At 38.6% G+C, this 21,626-nt stretch overlaps 1 protein-coding gene across 11 annotated transcripts in view; it reads left to right on the top strand.

Moving 5' to 3' along the window:
* The window catches only part of NTNG1 (netrin G1), a 168,804-nt gene that overhangs the window by 99,848 nt on the left and 47,330 nt on the right, over positions 1-21,626 (top strand). For all 11 annotated transcript variants that reach the window (XM_068140978.1, XM_068140983.1, XM_068140981.1 and 8 more), the window contains exons 4-5: positions 5,746-5,918; positions 16,673-16,699. In XM_068140978.1, the coding sequence (XP_067997079.1) occupies positions 5,746-5,918; positions 16,673-16,699 (200 nt within the window). The remainder of the gene's footprint in view (positions 1-5,745; positions 5,919-16,672; positions 16,700-21,626) is intronic.

The raw sequence follows: 21,626 nt of genomic DNA, 5'->3' as shown, positions 1-21,626 counted from the left end.
AGCAAGCACCAGCCAACTCCTCTGCAAGTTCAGGCTTTGCTTACCTGGAAGCAGAGAGCAAACTCATGGCATGTAAAAGTGACTTTACTGTCTGTCTGTGCAAGTTGGGTTTAAGTTGATTTTCTAAACTTTGGCAATGACCTAGAATGATCCAAAGATGTATTGAAGTAAGGAACATATGGCTAGTTGTTAAAAATGTATCAAAGAGCTTCTCCTGTCTTTCTTTCTCTTACATGATCTCTTCAACAGAAATGGTCCCCTCATGTGACCCCCAGTCTGTTGGTTGGCACTCCATTCAAGAGCATCAGCATGCTATTAGCAATTACCTTAGTGATATTTACAGTATTTTAATGTCAGTTGTCTGTATGTAAATAGAGTCTGTGAGAAACACAGCGAGCCCGGGGCTCCTGCTCCCACTACAACACTACTGCTCCTTCAACATGCCATAGTGCTTCCTGCATCTTATGTAACTGCCAAAAATATCATTTCAATTGCTTTATGACAAAATAATGAGTCTGTCAAAGATGAGTGGTCAGAAAAACAAATTTGTTCTCCCACACAATTAGAGTTTATAGTGTTGGACAGCAATATCAATCTCCAGCGATTCAAAATTGAATTTGCACGTTGGAAGGAAATGTGTTCTTGTGTGTGCTGTAACCAGGCTGCTTAGCAGGAAGAGTTCTTGCAGGTTGAACTGGAAAGACTGATATCAGGTGAGCTGTGGAGGCATCAGGATGGAAGTTTCCAAATGCAGATGTGTTGAGGGGGTGTGGCATTCACTTCCATGAGCGCAGCACTGTCAGAGCTGCTTCCGCAATAATCAACAACAAAAAATAAGTCTGGAAAGACTGTCACCAGAGTTGTTCATATTTATAATCATTGGCTTCAGACTTTCCTTGTAAAGTACAAAGCATTAGACCTCAGCAATGCCATTTGTGGTGAGCATAAACTGTATCTCAGAACTGCACTTTGCCCTTAACATTTGCTTTATCCTTACACGGAATTTTGCCTTTAGGCTGTTTGCCAATGCAGTTGCAAAGGCTGCAGCACACATCTTACATTTGCCATAACTTAACCTGTATTCTCAAACCTACTTTGCTTATTACAGCTCCCTCAATCATCCCTTCTCCGTACACATGCAAGTCCACATGACATGCCAAGCAGCTGCTACTCACCCACTGCTACCCAGTGGCTGCATTTCAGGCATGTGTACACAATACCTCTGGATTTCAAGAAACTGTAGAGGTATGAAATGCTGTCATCTGGATCTCAGGACACAAGATGTGGAAGCAGTTTTTTAGGTGTTCAGAATTTCTACATTCTTATACATGTGACCAAAGTGACCACATTCTTCTAATGGAAACATCCAGAAAGGCTATACGAAATTTTGTGTTTAACATTCTGTGTATGTAAGTCTAATTAAGTGTTATGTTGCTGTCTCAGATGTAAAGCAGTAGCAGCTAGGAACAGCCTTTCAAAGCAATTGTTTAAAGAAATTCTGAATGGGACCTAGGATTTTTAGTAATAATTTGTCATCATTGATATTCACATAAGGTAACAAAATGTTTCCTTACCTCTGGAGCACAAAAGGAAGGATAATACTCCTTAAAAGAGACAAGACAGATGGACTTTGAATTTGGTCAGTCTTGGTCTTCCATAGAAAGCTGATGTCCGTATCCTGGCAGTGATCTGGTAGGAGCCCAAGTCAGCTGTGAGATCAGTGGTGCTCAGCTGATTCACAGATACCTGAAATACCTAAGGTCTAGGCTCTGCTGTTTTGTTTTCCCACTACTCACAAACCAATATATCTCAAGAGTGATCTTTTCATGGTCTGTCTGGATAGTACTCTTAAACTAAATAGTCTTCTTTCTGTAACCTTAAATATTTCATTTTTCCTTACTGCTTATCCCACAAATAGAGGCAGCCTTTTATTGTTCTCTAGTTGTCTCTTAGCCATGCTACACTCATTTACCTCTTTCATTCATCCAGAGAAATCTGTCCCTCGACAACAAGAGGCATTTCTTTTCTTTGGAGAAGTCTCTGAGCTTGTCCAATACATAACATGCTGATGGTGTCCTTGGGATAGATTGCACAATTCCTAGTGCAGCTTTCCTGAAAAATCAAAAGTATACAAAATGTTATTTCAGTGTTTCAGTAAAAATGTCTCTCCACATGCAGCACAGAACATGTTTGGTTTTCCGCAGACACAGTACAGTACCCTCCAACTTACGTTCAGTTCGCTTTCCACAGATGCTTTTTGTTCTCTCGCAGTTTTAGCACTGTCTCAATCAGTATTCAGCTACATCCTTGATTTGATCTGGAAATTGTGATTATTCTCTGAGATCTGTGAAGTGACCGTGGAAAAAAATGGTGTGAGACCAGAATCAGAATCTCTGTGTTTCAGTCCTCTGGATGTCTTTTTTCTGCTTATGCTTCTTCTTTTTACTCCCTGTATATAGTTACTGACATCAACAAGAACTCCAGTGTAATCTCTTCAGATTTAATTAATCTACAGATTTTTTCCTACTTGTATAACACTAATGATTATAAAACAAGCTTAATTTTTATATCGCCTATACACTAAGAACACAAAGGTAAGACTTTTTGCCACATGTTGTCTGACCTTTTGTGGTTCAGGTTTGTTTTAACATTTCTTTTTGTGCCCACTTAAACCAGGTTTTATTAACTCTACATGTGGCACTTTTAATATAAATGTATTTCTTTTACCTTGTTCTTTGATCTTTAGTCTTGTAGAAAACCACAGTGATCACATTTGTTTCTTCCTTTCTTCTCCTTGCAGGTTGTATACAGCTAACTTTGAATTACTCTGAGGAGTTTTAGGCTTGTTCAGCATTGTCAGGTCTTTTTTAGCTCAGTTGTTACTGTTAGGTTTGGACTATCTGTCTTCTGCCCACAGAGATGTTAGATCAGTCCTTTATCTTTTTCAGGGATCAGATTTGGTCCTTTATTTCATTTGCTTTAAATCATGCTCCTAGAAGGCTACGTCTCTCTCCTTATTGCTGTGGTGGATCTTGTTGTGGGGTGCTGGTTTGAGTAGGGATATAGTTGGTTATTGGGGTTTTTTTTATTGGTGGGAGTAGAGAGTTTGCTGTCCTTTGTCTTTAAATTGGTATTATTTGGAATTTTCTTTTAAGGTGGGATGCAGCATTCTGGAGGATTCTGCTCTGAAGGCTTCCAAAAATACATATAAAACATTCAAATAAGTTAATTTGCAGAGAGGTGTTGACTGAATGAAGCTGTGATTACTCTACAAGTTTATGGCAGAAAGAGACATCTAGCAAGTGCTCCATTTAGGAAGCTGAGTGGCTAGGATGTCCCTACATTGTCTGTTTTGTGTGTTTGTTTTGAGGGCTGACTGTTCTAAAACTCAGTTATTAGGATTTTAATGATTGACAGAAGGTCTCTAAATACTCCTACAAGAAAATATGTTTTGCTAGTTTGTCAAAAACAGCCCATATTTGGTACAATCATAGACCTCCAAAATATGTAATTTGTCTGTTGTAGCTTGGTGTCTAAAATTGCCAAAGATGCCTTCTGCAGAAACCCTCCCTTTTGCTGTACTGCATGGGCCCTGCCACATGGATTACAGACCAGCCCCTGTGCATGATGCCACAACTCTGGGCTGAGGAGCACCAGAACAGGCAGCAGAGCTATTCCGTGCTGTCCACACTTACACAGATGTATATGCATATGAAGAGGCACGGGATAGGACTGGATAGAAGCAGAGGGAGATGGAGAGGGCCAGTATCTGCCCAAGACTTTTAAGCTTGCAAGCAAAATTGAGGAGGGATCAGTCTGTCTTTTCAGGACAGTATGACAAGAACAGCATCTAAGTAGTACAAACAGACTTGGCACAAGGTTTTCTGGTATTCTTTGTTTTCAGGTACTTATTAAAAGAATTGTGCACATTTACACCAGTTACTAGATGTACCTACATTTATTTTCCCCCACTTCAGTTCCCCAACCAGTCTGCAGCAACTTTTCAGAGCCCTAGGAACTACAGCTTTTCCTCACAATCAGGTGGCTTTTTTCCTTCCTGCCTAAAGCAGTTCGCTGCCTGTGACACTGATGAGTCCCTCCAGTAAAACAGGAATCTTCCCATGAAAGAACTCTAATTGGTTCCTTTCTCTCATCTATTCTAGCGACTACACAGTCTCTCCTGCTTCTTTCTCCTCTAACTCTCTATTTTTTGGTCCTGTCATTGTGTATCTCTCCTGTTTGGGAGTCTCCCATTTCCATATTCCAATGGACAGTAAAACCACCTGTTACTTTTATTAATAGCAGTGCCATTTACCAAAATCTTCAGTCTCTACATTAGGCATATCTCATCTGCTGACACCCAGACAGGCGTTTTTCATTTTTCACTGGCTAGTCCTTGGAAATTGTACTTCTAAATTGATGTAGTCTTTAAGCATCAATATTTTGGAAATGGTATAAAAATTAATCACACTTTCTTTTGTCTAGCATATTCAAGACATATCAGTAATTTCAATTTCAGAGAGACTAAACCTGTTTTTCTTTAGAATGAGCGTTACTCAAATAACTAGTTTCATCTGCCACATTTCTAGCACTGAGGAGAATGTGTCACCATCTACTGTATTACAGATCCTTGTGGATTTTTTCTAGCAGTCAGTTAAGACAACTGCAAGCTTGTTTTACCCTGGGGATATATATGTATGTGGCCAGTTGCTTCAGGTCATATTCCTTCCAAATAGAAGTCAGCTTGACAGCTGTTAATTTGCACTTGGCCATTCCATGTGCTGTTTTGCTCTAATTATTGGTCACTGTATGGAACAGGTGACAAATGCCCACATGAGAACCCTTTAAATCACCAGATATACAATCATTAGGAAAACAAACAGACAGGGTCGTTAAAAACTGATTTTCTCTCCAGCCCCCAAACAAAAATAAATTTTAGTTAGTTTTGACATCTGTAGAGGTGTTTATGAAACTAGCTTCCCATTCTGTAAATGTCCTAGTTTCAGGGAAAGGGAAATTTAAGGAAAATGCAATTATTCTAAGGACAGGTGCAGAATCTGATTTATCTAATGATTTTGTTGCAAGGTTCAGTTAGGTGTTCTTCCCTAAGTAAAACTAAACGTGTCTACCAAAATATCCCCCCACCCTTCACTTACTACAATTACATCAAAGCAGGCAAAAAATGAGTTTTTCTTTCTGAGCAAGAGAGTACTTCTGAACAAGAGTGGCAAAGCACCCTGATAGAGAGCTTCCCTTCTACTGAAGTGTGGCACTGCAGAGGATATTTAATTGAAGCCTGTATTCTCAGACTCCTGGGGCCTAATTTGGATCTTAATTTGGGCCAGATTCCCTAAGGACATAAGAAGAGGACTTTTTTTGTTCCTGGAAGTAGTGAGTAACTCTTAAATTTTTGTGAGATTCTAGAGCTGTCTGTAGTGAAAATTATTAACAATTTAGTTGATCTCAGTGGAGCTGTATTAGTGAAAGCAAGAAAAGGTTCAGCATCTTGGAGTCTGGTGGCATTGCTGCTTTTAGCCTTCTGTGAGCTGAAGATATTACAGCGTGCTGTTTGACTAATGCCTTGTAAAGCACACTGAAACAATAATACAGGCACAACACACAGAAAGAGTGGTTGCCACAGGACATGCTTTACTAAGACTATCTGAACTTAAACTCACCTCTAAATAATAACACACTCTGTTTTTTTTTCTTTTTTTTTTTTTTATTCTTCCCTATTAAAAACAGGTGTAAGTGCAACCTTCATGCTACTGGCTGTAAAGAAGAAAACAAAAGACTACTTTGTGAATGTGAGCATAACACAACTGGCCCAGACTGTGGAAAATGCAAGAAGAATTACCAGGGCAGACCATGGAGCCCTGGTTCTTATCTGCCTATACCTAAGGGCACTGCTAATATCTGTAAGTAGTTCTGTCTAATAATGATATTTCATTATTAGAATTCTGCCCAATATCATGACTAAAGGAAGATTAATACTACCAAAAGTTTGTCATTTCTCTATGAAGAGCAACTGAAGGAGCTGGAGCTGTGTAGTTTGAAAAAGAGGAGGCTGAGGGGAGACCTCATTGCTCTCTACAACTACCTGAAAGGATGTTGGGGAGAGGCTGGTGCTGGTCTCTTCTCACAGGTAATTAGCAATAGAGCAAGAGGGAACAGCCTCAATCTGCAATTGGATAGGTTTAGACTGGACATTAGGAAACATTTTTTCGCAGTGAGAGTGGTCAGGCATTGGAATGTGCTGCCCAGGGAGGAGGTTTAGTCACCAACCCTGAATGTGTTTAAAGGTCGTTTGGATGTGGTGCTTGGAGATATGGTTTAGGGGTGAACCTTGCAGAGTAGGGTTCTCAGTTCGACTTGGTGATCTTGAGGATCTTTTCTAACATGAATGTTTCTGTGATTCTCTGACCTAGTGCATAATTGGACAAGTGTTAGTTGTAAATACACATCATCTGTGCTCTCACATGTTTGTAAATAATGTGCATGAGAACTGCATGTTTTCATCCTTAGACAAGTCCCTTGACACTACACTGAAAGGGTTAAAGAATGAAAAAATTAGGACCCTTCACATAAAAAGCATATATATAGAGGGAACCAGTGGGAATATTTGCAGTGCTGCTTCAGCCATTCACACATCCTTCCTGCACTGGGACTGAAAACAACCTCAGCTCAACGTGTGAGATGAGGTCCTTGTCTGATTTTTGTTCATTTGAGAAAGTTAAAAACTCTCCAACCAATTTTTTTAAATTAATAACAAAAAGTCTAAAGGTTGGTAAAGGAATTCATTACCTGCTGTTGACCTCAGTCCAGCGCTGTAATTGTTGAAGGAGGAAAGCGAGGTAAAACCACTGTTTTATTTAATAGCTGCGTGTTTTCTGCAAATAGCCATTCCAGCACATTTTCATATTACCCAGAAGTTATTTACAGCTGCATTTTCTGGTCATGGACAGGATTGCGTTGGAAAGAACATGATGCTGAAAGAGAGGGCACAAAAACAAGTATAAGCATCCGTTCCTCCTTTTATGCATATATGAAATACAAAATGATTCAGAATCCTCCTGAACTGAGTAACAGACTTAAATTCCTTTGAAGAAAGGATAGAAGATGAGGATATATCAAGAAACTTTCTGACAGAACGTATAAGCATCTTTTAAGAAGAGAGTCCACAGTTTTGCCCTGATTAAAAGCAAAACATTAATTTTAGAATATAGCAATTTACTGAAAAGTTATTTGGGAGAAACAGAGCAACACACTGCAGCTGAATGAAAAGTTTAAAACCAGGAGCAATGTGCAATGCTCAGAATGTTATCTAAGACTTCAAAGCAGCAGCTGTGAAGAATCAAAACTCAGAAATTAATATCATAGGAAGTAGGACCTTATCAAGTTAAATGAGAGAGTAATAGACCAAGTAACAAACCATGAAGTGTGGGGGCATTAAATTGTGATAAAAGTTTTTACTAAGCAGAACAAAAAGAACTTCCAAACAGCGGGATGGGGGAACGTTTTGCAAGAGTATTCGCTTTTTTCCCATGTTATAAAAAGTGAGTGTGGCTCACAGAATTAATACTTTAAAGCTGTGTTCCAAAGAAATGGTGAGAGTTATCAAGTTGGGTTTATTTATATATCTTATATATTTTCATACACACACACCCCCCAATCATAGAATTGCTGGGGTTGGAAGGGACCTCAAGGATCATCCAGTGCCAACCCCCTTGCCATGGACAGGGATGCCTCACACTAAATCAGGTTGCTCAAAGCCCCATCCAACCTGGCCTGGTGGGGCTTCCACCACCTCCCTTGACAACCTGTTCCAGTGTCTCACCACCCTCTTTCTTCCTAAAGTATGTATGAACATACATCATTTTTTTATTATACATATATATGTATATATATATAAAATGCAGTTGCTAGCCCAGAAATCATCAAAATTAGTGACAAGACACAATCTGAACACGAAGATGAGGATCTTTCTAAATGCAGCTTGCTATGCCAGTTACATCATTTCCAATAAGCTGAGCACACACCAGACGGAACAGTGGAATTAGCGCCCACTGAAAGGATGCCTGAAGCTTGTTAAAACAACTTCCCAACATTATTTAATTTCATCAGATAGACAGTTCCAGCAAAAATCAAAATTTGCAAAGAACAGACAATCTTTTCTGGACTTTATTGTTACTAATATTATTATGATAGCATCGTGAAAACAAAACCTTGTTTGAGCTGACAAATACTACACCTCACCTCAAATCCTGACCTGAGCTATGATCTCCACCAGGAACTTAAGGCAAACAGGGAGAAGTATGAAGGATTTCTTCTTTGCCTTCCCGATTGGCAGCAATAAACTGGCTTTCTCCATCATATTCACAGTGATTGATAGCTGCTCTATGGAGAGAGAGAGACCCAGCTGTCAAAAGTTTGATCTCAGAGACATCTTACAGCATGTTTCACATTTCAGCAACACAATGAGTAAAAGCTATTTCCTTTTGTTTCCTTCAATTGTTTTTCTATGATTAAGCCTGTATCTCCTTAGATAGGAAGAAAATAGTATAATGCATCCCTATTTACATCTGTTATATCATTTATGATTATTTAGGCTTGACACGTCCACTCCTCCAACCTATTTCCTACCTTGAAGAACCTTAATCTAATCATATGTAAAACTATGCCACAGCTCTGGGCATCTGTGCTTGCTTGCTCTTTTCTGGTTGTGTAAGGCTAAAACCACACACAATATTCTAGACCTGAGAACAACACAGATCTTTTCCAATGGCACAAAAAAGTGTCTACATTATATTTTGTTATTACTTGCACCAGCCACTGAGTCTTTTTTTTTTAAAGACTGTGCTACAGTTGCAATATTTCTTCTGGCACCAAGGCTGACATCAGTGACAGCTTATATGTTACAGCAGTTAGCTCAGAAATGTCATATTTGAGTTGCTTTAAAACAGGTTTTGGAAGACCATCACCTTATGACAATTTTTATTGTTTAATATTAGTTACATCTCCTTAAAACACCTTCAGATGATGATAGGCATTGAGAAACCTTCTCAAACTGTGAAAATCTAACATTCTTTGTTGTGAACATCCATGAAAAAAATTCATTTAGTGTGCAGTACCTTTAGACCTTGATTTCCTATATCCCCAGTCTCCGTCTGGGAGGTCTCTCGCTTCTAGTGTGTTAATTTTAACAACAAATTATTAACTTCTGTGTGTGTAGGGAGCTGATTCTCAAAACATTGTGGTCTGTATTTAACTGGACCAGATTTTATACTTTTTTGCCCTATCTTTCTGAAATGAAATCACTTACACTTCTGAAGAGTATCTTTCATTTTCATTCTGACATTTTGGGTTGGGTTTTGGGGCCTGTTTGTTTTGTTTATAAGATAGCTTATTTCAATATTTTTTTTTAATGATGAGCTGTATGTGATTATTCTGAATCTCATACATTTTCTCTGTCACTTGCCTCCATGCTGTTGGGATGGAGTCTTTTCATTTGCTTTTCTCATGTTTCTTTTAACTAACTTCCTCATTTTGATCTGCTCACTATCTGAAAGTTAAAAATTACTACAGTAGATTTTATTTTACTCTTTTCTTTCTACATGAGTATGTTGACTTTCATGCCAGAAGTGGTTCTTTCATAACTACTTCTTGAATTGGGTGCTATGTACTATTCAGAACTAAATCAGCTTCTCTTGTGGGTTACCTGACTTGCTACAAGCAGCAATCATTTCTGGTATGTAAACACTTGATCTTTTTTGCCACTTTCTGATTTAATGTCATGTGTTGGAGTATTTTGAACTCATGCTTTATTGTATAAACTCTCTGTACAGCCTATCTGATTTTACTTACCCTGTTGCATTTGTGTCACCATCTCCATCTTGTGGTCAGAAATGCACCCCTAGCATTACAGGTGTGAACTCTGTAAGTAGTTGGTATAACATGGTGATAGAATTAACTTAACCTAGTTTGACCCTAAACTTCTCTTGATATATTACATTAATTCCCTGAGGACACTTTGTATAATCCAGTAATACATTGTCCCCTTCCTCTTTCTTCTTCCAGTTTTCAGAATTTATCTTTTCCATCCAAATATTTTAAAATGGAAAATGGATTTGCAGGATTTTTTATATAGGTGTGCTTAACTGAGATATAGTACAAACAGCTGTAGAAGTGAAGCGTTCAGATTTTATTCTTGTCCACAAAATAAAAAGATTCTTTTCTTGAGATTCTCTGAATTTGGTAAATTTGCTGAGATTCAACATGAAGTCTAATGTCTATTTCCAAATCTTTCCCATCCAGCATGTCTGTTGTTCTGCCATTTACCTTTTCGGGTTTTTTTTCTTTTGTGGCTAATAAGATTTTATTAATACCTTTTCACGCTACAGCTCATGAGCTACAAAACAATTCTAGATTATACTTGTCAAAGGTTAAACCTTGATGTAAAGCTGCTTTCTGTACCCTTCTCATTTTAAGTCAACAGGAGTTTTTCAGGCAAGCACAAAATGGTTTTTTCCATGCTTTGCTTGTGAAAGACACTGAGTACTCTGTTGTTTACTGGCACTAATGATATTTCCACATTTGTCTCCCACATAGCATTTATTTTATATTTTCACTCTATCCTATTGACTATTTTGTGATTACATTTATTCCCTTGCGCTGCCACATTCTATGGATAGTTTGTTCTGCAATATGTTTTGACACTCAAAGTGAACTTATTGAATTTCTCTGTACTTGGTATTACACGATAGCTTTTCTCCTAAGCAGTCATATGTGTCTGACAGCACTAGCCCTTTTCTTCCTCCTGTTGTTTAGATCATCTTTGGCACTTCTGTTCTTTGCTCCATCAGACAGAGCTGTCTAAGACCGTGCTAGGCTGCCATCCATCAAAGCCTGCTCATTTTTTGTGAGCTCCTCCACAACCAACAACCTCTACCAGAAGTGCTTGATGTTCAACAAAACACACTTCCCAGCTGTTACCTGACTTTCCTAATTCATAGTTCAACATTAAACGGAGGATTGACCAGAACACAGGGAACATTGCTGGTTCCTTTCAGTCAACAGTTAGGCAGGTAGTCTCAATCAGTTTACTGACTGTCTCCTGCAGTGGGTCACCCTCTGATAGTACAGCCTCCATCTCAGCAGCACAGCCTTAATCCTCCCAGAATGGGAAAAGACACATGAGGCATCACTGCAGTACAGCTGTCACAGAAACAGTTCCTGGCAAACAATATGGCTCTTCGTGTATTGCACTGATCTGTGTTTGGAGTTTTCCCCATTAATATTTGCTGACAGAAAGCCAGCTTGAGGGTCTGGGGTAAATGAAGTTGGCCAAGAAGTCATATGATGGCAAGCTTTCTGTTCAGGAATGCAAGTAGCATTAGAGCCTGTAACTGGAAAGGTCACACTTCCTGCTCTCCTGTCAAAGCAGACTCATAAAGCAGGCAGTGTCCCATTTCCTAAGGGCCCCATTCTCCCAAACAACTGAAAGGAGCTTTCCAGTTCCTATATCATGATAGAGGTAAAGGAGGCAAGCTCACATGATCTCAGTTTGAAAGAATGGGATATTAATGCTTAACATGCAAAAGGTTGCTTCTGGATGATTTTGAAATCATCTTCCATAGAAAAAAAAAAAGAATATGAGTACAATCACAAGTTAGAAAAGAGCAAAGCTTCTTATTGTCCATGGTTTATATTACATATTATTTTTGGCTCATGAAGCTCACAGAAGATGTTAAACCACAAGAAGATGCCACAAAAAAAGCTGGGAAACCTGGGGGAGAGGGAGAAGAACTGTAGTATATCCAGAGCATTCAGGAACACAGAAGTGTCAGAGAAATCTCCAAACGATAAACCAGCTTGCCTCCAATTAGGCAATCAGGGCAATGGCCAGCAAAACTTTGCAGGTACATACCTAATAAATAATGCACTGCAAATAACATGTTGTTATGGGTTTAGTTTTTCAAAACACTACATGTGTGCTGTTCTTTTTAAAAAATGAAAAATTATCCTTCAGCACTCTACTGCCCTTGTGTGACCCTGCTGAGTTCATCATTTGTGCTGGTTATGGTGGCATCTGTTTCTGGGAAATGAGTTGCTTCATCCCTCACTGGTTTCAAACCACTTCACTTTTGCCATATGCAGTGAAGAGGAGCAATGAAAGAGGGTTTTAGTCCTTAAGCACTAGTATGGGAAGAGAAAGTGCCTGAAGATACTTAAAATTCTAAATGTATTCTGGGTCTTGGGCTTTTTGAAGTTTCTAGTATCTACCATTAAATTACAATTACTTGGGGAAAAGAAATCCTTTGATCTCACTGGGAGTTTTCTAGACAAAGAGATTTCAATTTTGGTTTGGAGCCACTAAAACATCATGAGGAAAAGCCTAAATTTAAAAGTAACTAAGTATTTTCTCTGTCCCATTTATTTGTATCATGCTGGTTGGGAAAGCAGAGGTGGAAGATAACAAACTTCATCCAAGCAATGCTTTATTTTCTGGCAATTAAAAAAAAAAAAGATATAAAAAATCAATCAATCTTCACAGAGCAAGCAGCTGCAAAATTAACAGTAGCAGGAGTTTCCTAAGAGGTATGGTCCTTTGGCTGAACACAGGTTTGGCAATACAGGAAAAGTTGATTCCTGTGATCATAATGATCACTTGCTTTGAGGGATTGCAAGATACTAGGTTCCTCTGGCTTCTTAGGGTGTTAAATTACTGGAGAATTCTGAGTCTCTGAGATTGATGCTGAGTGTCTGATACCGCAATCATGCCTCAGTGGAGGAGCTGCAATGGGAAAAAGGACTCACTGCAGGGAGTGCTGTCATGCTGCAGCACAGATATTTTAGCAAATGATCAGATGTGCATTAATGGTCCTGCTCTGGCTCTTTGCTGTGGAAAGCTCTCTATATTGTTCCTGCTTAGGAGTTAAAGCATGTGGTATAAAGTGCAATTACAAGCATGTCTCTTTTGTCAGAAAAGCACTCACACAGCTTTGATCAGCAATTAATATGATTCCAAACTTGCACTGCATTATTTACTATCATATCCTGCCATGCTTTCCCAATGGGGAGTCTCTGGACTGTGTTTACCTCACCTGAGCTCTTGGTGACACTTTTTCCCTGAAAGTGAGCAAGCTGGATGTAGTATTTCAATAGCAGCAGGAGTCTGTCCCTGCCTGTCTGTCATAGGGCAGGTGCATGTTCAACCTGTGATGGAGACAAGGCAGAGAAGCCAATGGGAAAGATGGTAGCCAAGAATGAGATGACAGAGTAATTTGTTCATCCTACGTGTACTCCCTGCCTAGGAATGGCTGCATTAGTTGTACAGCTGGCAGGAAGCACACACAAGCGTTGAGGATGGAGGTGATACGAGGGACTTCAGGCCATGACCTGCTCTGAGAGTGCAAGCAGCAGTGTGGCCCTTCTCACTGAAAGCCTGATGCTCTTCATTTGTGTTGTGGATTTTACACTGACACAAACTGTGTAAGAAATCAGAAACTTGCTTTCTTTGCCAGCATCTGATTTACTTTTTGATTCATTCACAGTAGTCAGCTCCATGGTAGCTAATAGCTAAAACAACAGACTTCTGGAGAAAGGGGAAACAAGAAAATTACAGGGCAGATGCAGAAGATAATATAAAAGGAAAACACCGGATTTTTTTTTCTCTCAAGTAATGCAAGTATATTTAGATGTACTTACAATGAACAGCAAATCTACCAAACCACTGCACTCAAGTCAAGTAAAAAATAATAAATAGTATTAGAGTCTTTCTTCTGCAATGTTTGCAGCCTCAAGGGCAGTAGCTACCTCTAAACTTCACTTTACTTGCTGTTTCCTCACTACAAAACTATTACCATCAATAACCATCCCAGTGATTTCAACTGGATGATAATTTTGATTGAACATTCCTTTGGTTGAACAACTTCACACACCTAAAGGCAATCACTTGGTTTTATTTACTCTTTATGTCTAGATGAATAGAATTGTGCATCAAGGGCAGTGATGGGCCTTATTCTTCATCTCTCTCCAACCTGTTCACATTTCATTGCTGCAGAGTATTCACAGATTTCAACAGAAAGCTGGCTGGAGACGGTCCATGTCACATAACATCCCAGTTTACATCCAGCAGTGGTGGGACAGCTCCCCACAGCCTGTTGTGTCCCTGGCACTGGTGGCACAGAAGAAGCATTGTGGTCAAGCCCATAAGCCCACATTCAGAGAGGGGGATAGGCAGAATCACTCCTCCTGTGCCTTGTTACCTAAGGACCTGCACCAAATACAGCTCTGCTGAATTCAAGAGCTAGCCTCAATATGTAACTCCAGATCTCACAAAACCACTCATACTAAGAATAATTTTACCATCATATGTGCAGTTTTCACAGAGTGTTAATAGATCCTGCTTCATAGCCTTATAGAACCAGCTCTTTTCCAGACAAACTTAGAAGTGCCATTCTCACTCTCTTTAGCAGAAAGGGCATAAAGCAGTGCACTATCAAGGCCAAGCACCACACAGAGGCACACCTGGTATTACAAAAATCAAGCTAGTTACAGAAGATCAAGGCAACCCAGAAATTCTGTATGGAAATAGCAGAAGAGGTTTTTAAACAGAACCTGAAGACACCTTTGCAAGGTTAATACAGAGCCTTTCAGGCTAGCAGGTGTCTTGTTTTCATTATTCTTAGCCCAGGAAGCATTTATCACTATGAATTCATTGAAAATTTTGAAATACAGTAAAATGAGAACAGACTTGCAAGAAAACCTCTCCCTTTGCCACAATCTGTTCAGGAGAGAAAGGAAAGGATATTTGTATGTGTATGTAGGAGAGAGGGAGGATTGAGGTGGGGGAGTATACCCAGAGGAAATACTAATACCACTTTGCAGTGCAAGTGTGAGAACACAGTACCTGTATTTAATCTAGTACTTGTGCAGCTTCTGTCAGTGTATAGAGGAAAATCAATCCTCCTAATTTAAAACAGCTACACTGACTTACAAAAATGTAAACAAGCTGCTATTGAAACTTCAGGGAAAATTTTTTTTTAATAGAAAGGTATTTTTAAATTTTTTGACATTTTAGACAAATGGATAGAAGTTCTCTTGTGTTATCCTGAGGGGGAAAAAACAACAAACACCACCTTTTTTTCTACTTTTACAACTAAGACAGCATTGTTCTGCCATGACAGTCTTTTTACTTAGCTTTTAGTACCTCATGATTTTAAAATTCTAGGAAATGCATGTTAATCTCAGCAGAAGTAACCACACCTGAGTGTGGGGCATGACTAGGAGCAGGTGCTGTCTCCAGTGCAGTGCCCAGTGCTCTGCCAGATCACAGATTCCACAGAGTATGAAACCAAAGAGCTGCAGTTCTGCCCCAGAGCTGATGTGGTGAAAGACAAAAGATCTGTTCATGGTTTGCCATTCTGCAAATGCAATTACTTCAGAATTGTCTTCGTCATGGCAGGAGTTAGAAATGTTCCCCACTTGGCTCTACAACCTTGCTTACAGTGAATACCATTTATCCCCATGATATTCCTTTGCTCCAGTTTGCTTAATTGCAGAATGAGGTCAGTGCTATCTCTGAGTAAGACAGAACTTCAAGATAGATGTTGAAAAAAGTATAGCAGATGTTTAATGGAGAAACAGATTTCTGCAGTAAAACGCATGCCGTCAAAAGTCAATAAAACTTATAAAAGGCAAACTGTATTTAACTGAAAGCATGCAAATATCCAGCATTTAAATACTGATCTTCAGTTTGAGATTTTAACCCAAGAGAACAGCAATAGTGCCATTAGCAATGCTATTTAATCTAAAGAAGATGGCATTTCAGGAAAGATTTCACATCCCTATTTTCATGCTACACACCTTTCAGGGCAGACCTGACAGCAAACTGCATGTTGGTACTGCATATCCTACAACATTAGATCTCACATTGCTAATCTAGCAGAGGAGTTTTACTCCTCAGCAGCCTCATCTATTCTGGTAAATCTCACCTGCCTCTGGAATGATTTCATTGCATTAATTCAGGTTAGGAATTTTAATGAATGCAAGGAGGGGAAGAAAAAAAAAAAAAAAAGAAAGAAGAAGGAAAAAATAAATCAATGAGAGGCTTAGTCAATATGACCAATCTAATGCATTAGATTGTTAGGCTCAATTATATTATTTTTTTTTCCATAGCTTAATTTAGATAACTGTCAGGTGAAAGAGGAAAAAAACAATTATGTACAGTTAATGCAACAGAAGGCATCAACTGATTTAAGCAGCTGGCCAAAGCAGTTAGCGATGCCTCTATCCTTTGGTTAAATTATTCTCCTAGTTCTGCATAATACATGCATGAGTGATATTTTTATCTAGAGCATTAAACCTAATGGCTGGTTAGCTGAAATGCAAAACTGTGCTGAACAAACTCATGAAGTTCAGAGAGCTGGTGTAGGTCCCAGAAATACCCATCTGTCAAGACATTTTAGTGGTCCCTGCAGCCTCGTACTGAAAAATCTAAAGCCTCTACATTTATAAAGGGCTGGGTGCGCACTGGCAGTTGCTTGGGTTTAACTGTGTATTGATAGAATATTCTGAAAATAAAGAGAAAATTGTCTGCAGAATTTTAGATGTAATAGCTCAGCCAACTACAGCAAACAGCTAACTACTTTGTTTTTTTCTTTCTCTGCAGGTATACCCAGTATTTCCAGTATTGGTAGTAAGTAATAAAACTAGTATTGTTTTGCATTGTCATTCAACTTCTTGGATCTAATTTCCCACCATCCCTTTCTGTTGTAGAAAATGTTTCCCTGAAACTATGCTCTATAGTGCAGGGGCTATGTAGCAGCCTTCCTCTGTGGTGTTAATATGTAACCGTATTACGGGGTCAGAGAGAATGTTGCTCTTGACAACACGTCTGCCTTCAGCCGCAGATTTTCTGATCAATTCTGATCAGCAGATGAAAGCTGAGTGCTATGAAACTGAATTAAGAAGTCACTGTGTCATAGAAAATATTTGTTGAGTATCTTTGGGGTACAGAGGAACAGACCAACAAACAAACAAGCAAGCTTGTTGGCTCATAACATAAAAGTACAGGACCACTAATTTTCATGCATGTGTGCATCTGAAGAGAAAATGGAAGAGCTTTGATTTGATGAAGTAGCTTAGCAAATGCAGTGTATCTGCTGGAATCTTTGCCTTAACTCCAGTAGCCTTTGAACTAGGCTTTGCTCCACAGAATAAACAGAATAATACTGCTTCACAAAACACTGCTTTCCTGCGTGCAATTTCACCACCAAAATATTACATTTAAACTCTTAACAAAACCCTAACATGGTTATGTAAAGAAATACTATATCAATGAAACAGATGATTAATTAAAGCACTTGAAGGGACTAAGTGCACAGTAGCTCAGCTGTGAGTCTTAGATGAGTCCTATAGCTGAAAAAGTGCACACAGTCATGGCACAGTAGCTGATTACAAATAAAGCAGGGAGGTAGAAATGAAATCCTGCTGCAGCTGACTGGAGGAATACTCCCCACAGCCTCAGCTTTGCAGTGTCTTTAGACAACTTGGATGATGTGGGACTATCACAATGATAAAATACCACAGTAGTGAAATGCAATTTGCCATCTCTGATATCCAGCTGAAAAGCTTCTAATAATTTGGGTAAAACTGTTTTGCTTCTTATGATGCAGCATCAGGTCTGTCAATTTATAAATCAGCTCAGTTTACTTAAGCTCATGAATGGCACTGATTTGTTAAGCTCTCGACAGCGAGTTAAATGCCATCAAAACTAGCTGCCTTGCAAATGAGAGCAGCAGATGAACACCATGGCATCTGTTTTGCAGCTTTGAACAGTGAAACAGCACCAATGACAATGACAAAGGAAAGCCTTCATACTTAAAAATGTAATTTTTCAGCTGTAGTATCTTCTTGGGCATTTGCACAATTGCATGGTGATATTCTATTTTCCAACACTTATATTTATATATGTATTTTATAACACAGAAAAAAATCAAGTAAATAAAAGAGGTTTATGCCACTGTACTCAGGAATATTCAAGAACAGAAATGGGATGAATGGGAAAATAGCTCTTTGGAGTTTGGCTGTGCTATAGTTTCTTAGAGTACTGTGTTGCATGGACTATATGGTTGTGTTCTCACTTCACACTCCATACAGCCTACATCACCACATCTTCCATTTCTGAGCATCAGCAGATGTTGGCCTTTAAAAACTTAATAGGGAAACTCAAATACCTCTTAAACAATGGTGACCTGAAAGGATGCATTGTTGACCTCTTTGTATTTTACACTGGGGTGATCAGTACAGTTTATCTGTTACAAATGGAGAAGATTCTGTCTACCATTCCATAGGGAATACAAGAGTTTCTGCAATAAATGTCTTGTTCCTGCTGTAAATGTCTTGTAATAATACGTGGTAGAGTTCAATACATTTCTTTGCCTACCCGGAAAGGATGAAGTATGAGCATCTCTTTATAAGCACGAGTAAATACTGATACTCTGTTTGGGTTTTTGTTTGCATTTTCCATGTGTTTTTTCTTCAGTAGCTCAGGGGGGAAGTAGCTCTACTTGCACAATGTTCTGAACATCTCTCCTGTAAGATAGAAATGGCAGAATTATTGTTAAACAAGGACAGAATCCATAAATTTATCCTGGTCTCTAAGAGAATTTAACATAAGTACAATTAACACATAAAACCAAACAAGATTAATTAGCTATCACTGCTTTAATGGATTCTGCATGATTTCTTCTTTTGTCTATGCTAATACAATGTTTCTCTTCACATCAGCAGAGATTTTCCCCATCTGGGGACAGGAAGTTACTCTAAGGAGATACAATTCAGATTTTATTTTGCCTGTCAGCAAACACTAATGGGAGTGGGTACTGGAGTTTGTGTGATTCGAGCTTTTCTTCACATATAAGGAGGATAGGGTTTGGGGGGGGAGGGTGTGAAGACTAAACTGCCAGCATACAAAGAAGATGCCATTGCAAATGATGGTCACTTTGCACTTTTAAGACTGCAATGAAGGCGAGCAAAGAAAAATACTTGCCTGTGTGCACATATATGTGTCATTCTCTATTCCTTTTTTACCTAAAAGGATCTTGTATTAAAGCAGCTCATCATTAAAATCTGAATATAAAGAAGGAGTGGTCATTAAGTAAACATCCTTTCTGATCATCTAGAAGGCAAAAATAAAAATTCAGAGCTTTCCCATTAAGGTCATTTGTACCTGCTGTTGTCTGTCAGGTTCTCTGATCATTTCCAGCATTCTTGATTCCAATGTTGGCCCTTTCAGCATTTTTCAGCCATGTCTGGAAAAATACTGGTGAAAGTGTTAGCAATTAATGAGTCCCAAAACCATTTCATAATTTTAAGCAATGCTTCCATACAGTATGTAAATATTCTGAGGGCTACATTATTTTACTTGCTAAAATAATGACCGTACAACTTTACATAGAGCAATGCATCAAAATCTTCATCATTGTTACCAAATCCTGGAAGTTACTAATCTGTACATGTATACCCTCAAAACGTTGAATCTTCTGAACTGTAGCGTCTATCTTTTTTCCTGTAAAGCATAACTCCACTAATTATGCTAAGCAGTTTGTTATAAAGGGTATAATTAGATACAGGATAGGATAGACATGATGTGCAAATAGCTCTGTGTGGGTGATTATCACCTTAGAGCCTGCTGGTGACAGATGAGTCAGAGTTTAGAGACAGACCATGCACCCAAAGTGCAAGATGCAATCACGATCCTCAGATGGTATTTTCTGCTTTGTTCTCTATGTTTTTGTTCTTTTGTGTAGCCAATTTCAAATCAAGAACACTTTTTTTTTTACTTTTTTTTTTTTTTAACAATAATGAATGCAAGACACAAAAGTAAAAAAAAAAAGAGTAAATGGGCATTCTTTTATTGTTTTCTTAACCTTGAAAGATCTAGTAGGCATCTTTCTGGAACTAAAATAGTGCCAGGGCAAGTGTAGCTTTGTTTGCTTCACATATTTATTATGAATGTTTAATATGGTAAATATATATCTGAAGAGATTGTGAAAGCCAATGCTGGCAGAATTTTCTTCCTCTTTTTATTTTTTTTTTTTTTTAAGACAAGACAAAAGTATTTTGGACCTGACTTTGCCTCCTTGTGCTGACTGAGAAGTTCTCTCAGTAAATTTACAGTTGTGGGATCAGAGTCATTACCATACTAAGTGCCTGGCTAGAGTACATACACCACAGCCACATATGTCAGTAGGGTATCAACATGCATAATTAGGTTGTACATCACTACTTGAGGTCAAGTTTAGAGAGAGCTGTAGCATTGGGAGACCACTAAGGCATTTAGCTCCTTAGGATATTAAAATGACATCTTCAGAGGTTATATGTATATATTATTTTGGACATGCTAGCAAAATGTTCTCATTTCAATTCAATTCCAGACAAATTTGACTTTTTGATAAATTATAATTAGGCTCCTAGTCTAAGGGAATCACCTTATTTAAGTAATTGATTATGATATCAAGTTAGTTTTCCCTGCTGTACATTTATACTTTCAAGCACTCAGAATTTTTCACTTAACAATGAGGTATTTTCCAACATTAGTGGACTGAAAGAAAACACAGATCAAATACTGCCTGTGTGGTGTTATACACCCGTTCGAACAGTGGGTCTGACCAAAAGGCATTTGGAGTAGTTTATTTACCTGGTAAGATTGATAACAAACCCAGTCTTCTTTCGTACAACTAGGATTTTGCCTTTGAAGTCCAGGAAGCAAAGCTCCTGCACTGATCTCAGTGCTGAGCAGAAACTGTCTCTTTACAGTGTGAGTTCTAGTGGAGGGACAGAAACTACCAGAAACTCCCAGTGCTCCGGGGAGCACTGACAGATTGTTGGATAGGATTTTGGGGAGCCTTTGCTTCAATTTTTTTTATTATTTTTTTTTTGCCAGATCCACCAATTTTAACAGATAAGAGCCATTCTCACCATGGTATTAGACATGGCCACTGACAGTTTGGTCTTGAATCTTATTCTTCATCTCAGTTTGCCTTCATCATCTTAGGTTAGTTAAAAACAGTGTATCAATCAAATAGTCTTTTGAATTCTATTTTTTTTTTAATTTGCTGTACTGTACAGGAAATCACTTAGTTCACAGTCATCTTTGTTGTAACTATTAACAATCAAGTGATAAGGCACTATGGAAAAGAAGGTATCAACATTTCAATATGTAGATTGCGCTTGCAACATGCAAGTTTAGTTGCAGTTACTCAAGAAAGTCTTTAGAAAGCAGACATGATCCACAAAGATAGTTTAAAATCTAATACTCTATAAAGCTTGGGGAGAAGTTCCTGGGGCGGGAAACAACACATCTGTATTTTCCCCTCTTCTCTTTCTTTCTGCCCCACAGGCATGCAATCAGTTTATTTCATAGAATGTAAGGGGAGAATGACAATTCCAAATCAGCATTCTGACTGTGTAAAAAAGATCTTTATTTACTGTTCTTCATCCATGGTGAATTACTGTACAACAATCCTAGTCAACCAGCCAATTTCAGCATCTTTGGTAGGAGAGAGCAGAATCAAAGTAAACTGAACCAACCCCTGCAGACTACCAACAAAACCATTTAC

This window comes from Melanerpes formicivorus, unplaced genomic scaffold (genome assembly GCF_026170545.1).
Source record: "Melanerpes formicivorus ecotype bairdi unplaced genomic scaffold, bMelFor1.0.p_v2 SCAF_7, whole genome shotgun sequence".
Taxonomy (NCBI): Eukaryota; Metazoa; Chordata; class Aves; order Piciformes; family Picidae; genus Melanerpes; species Melanerpes formicivorus.
Note: the sequence above shows the minus strand (reverse complement) of the source record. Positions and strands in the feature narration are given on the sequence as shown.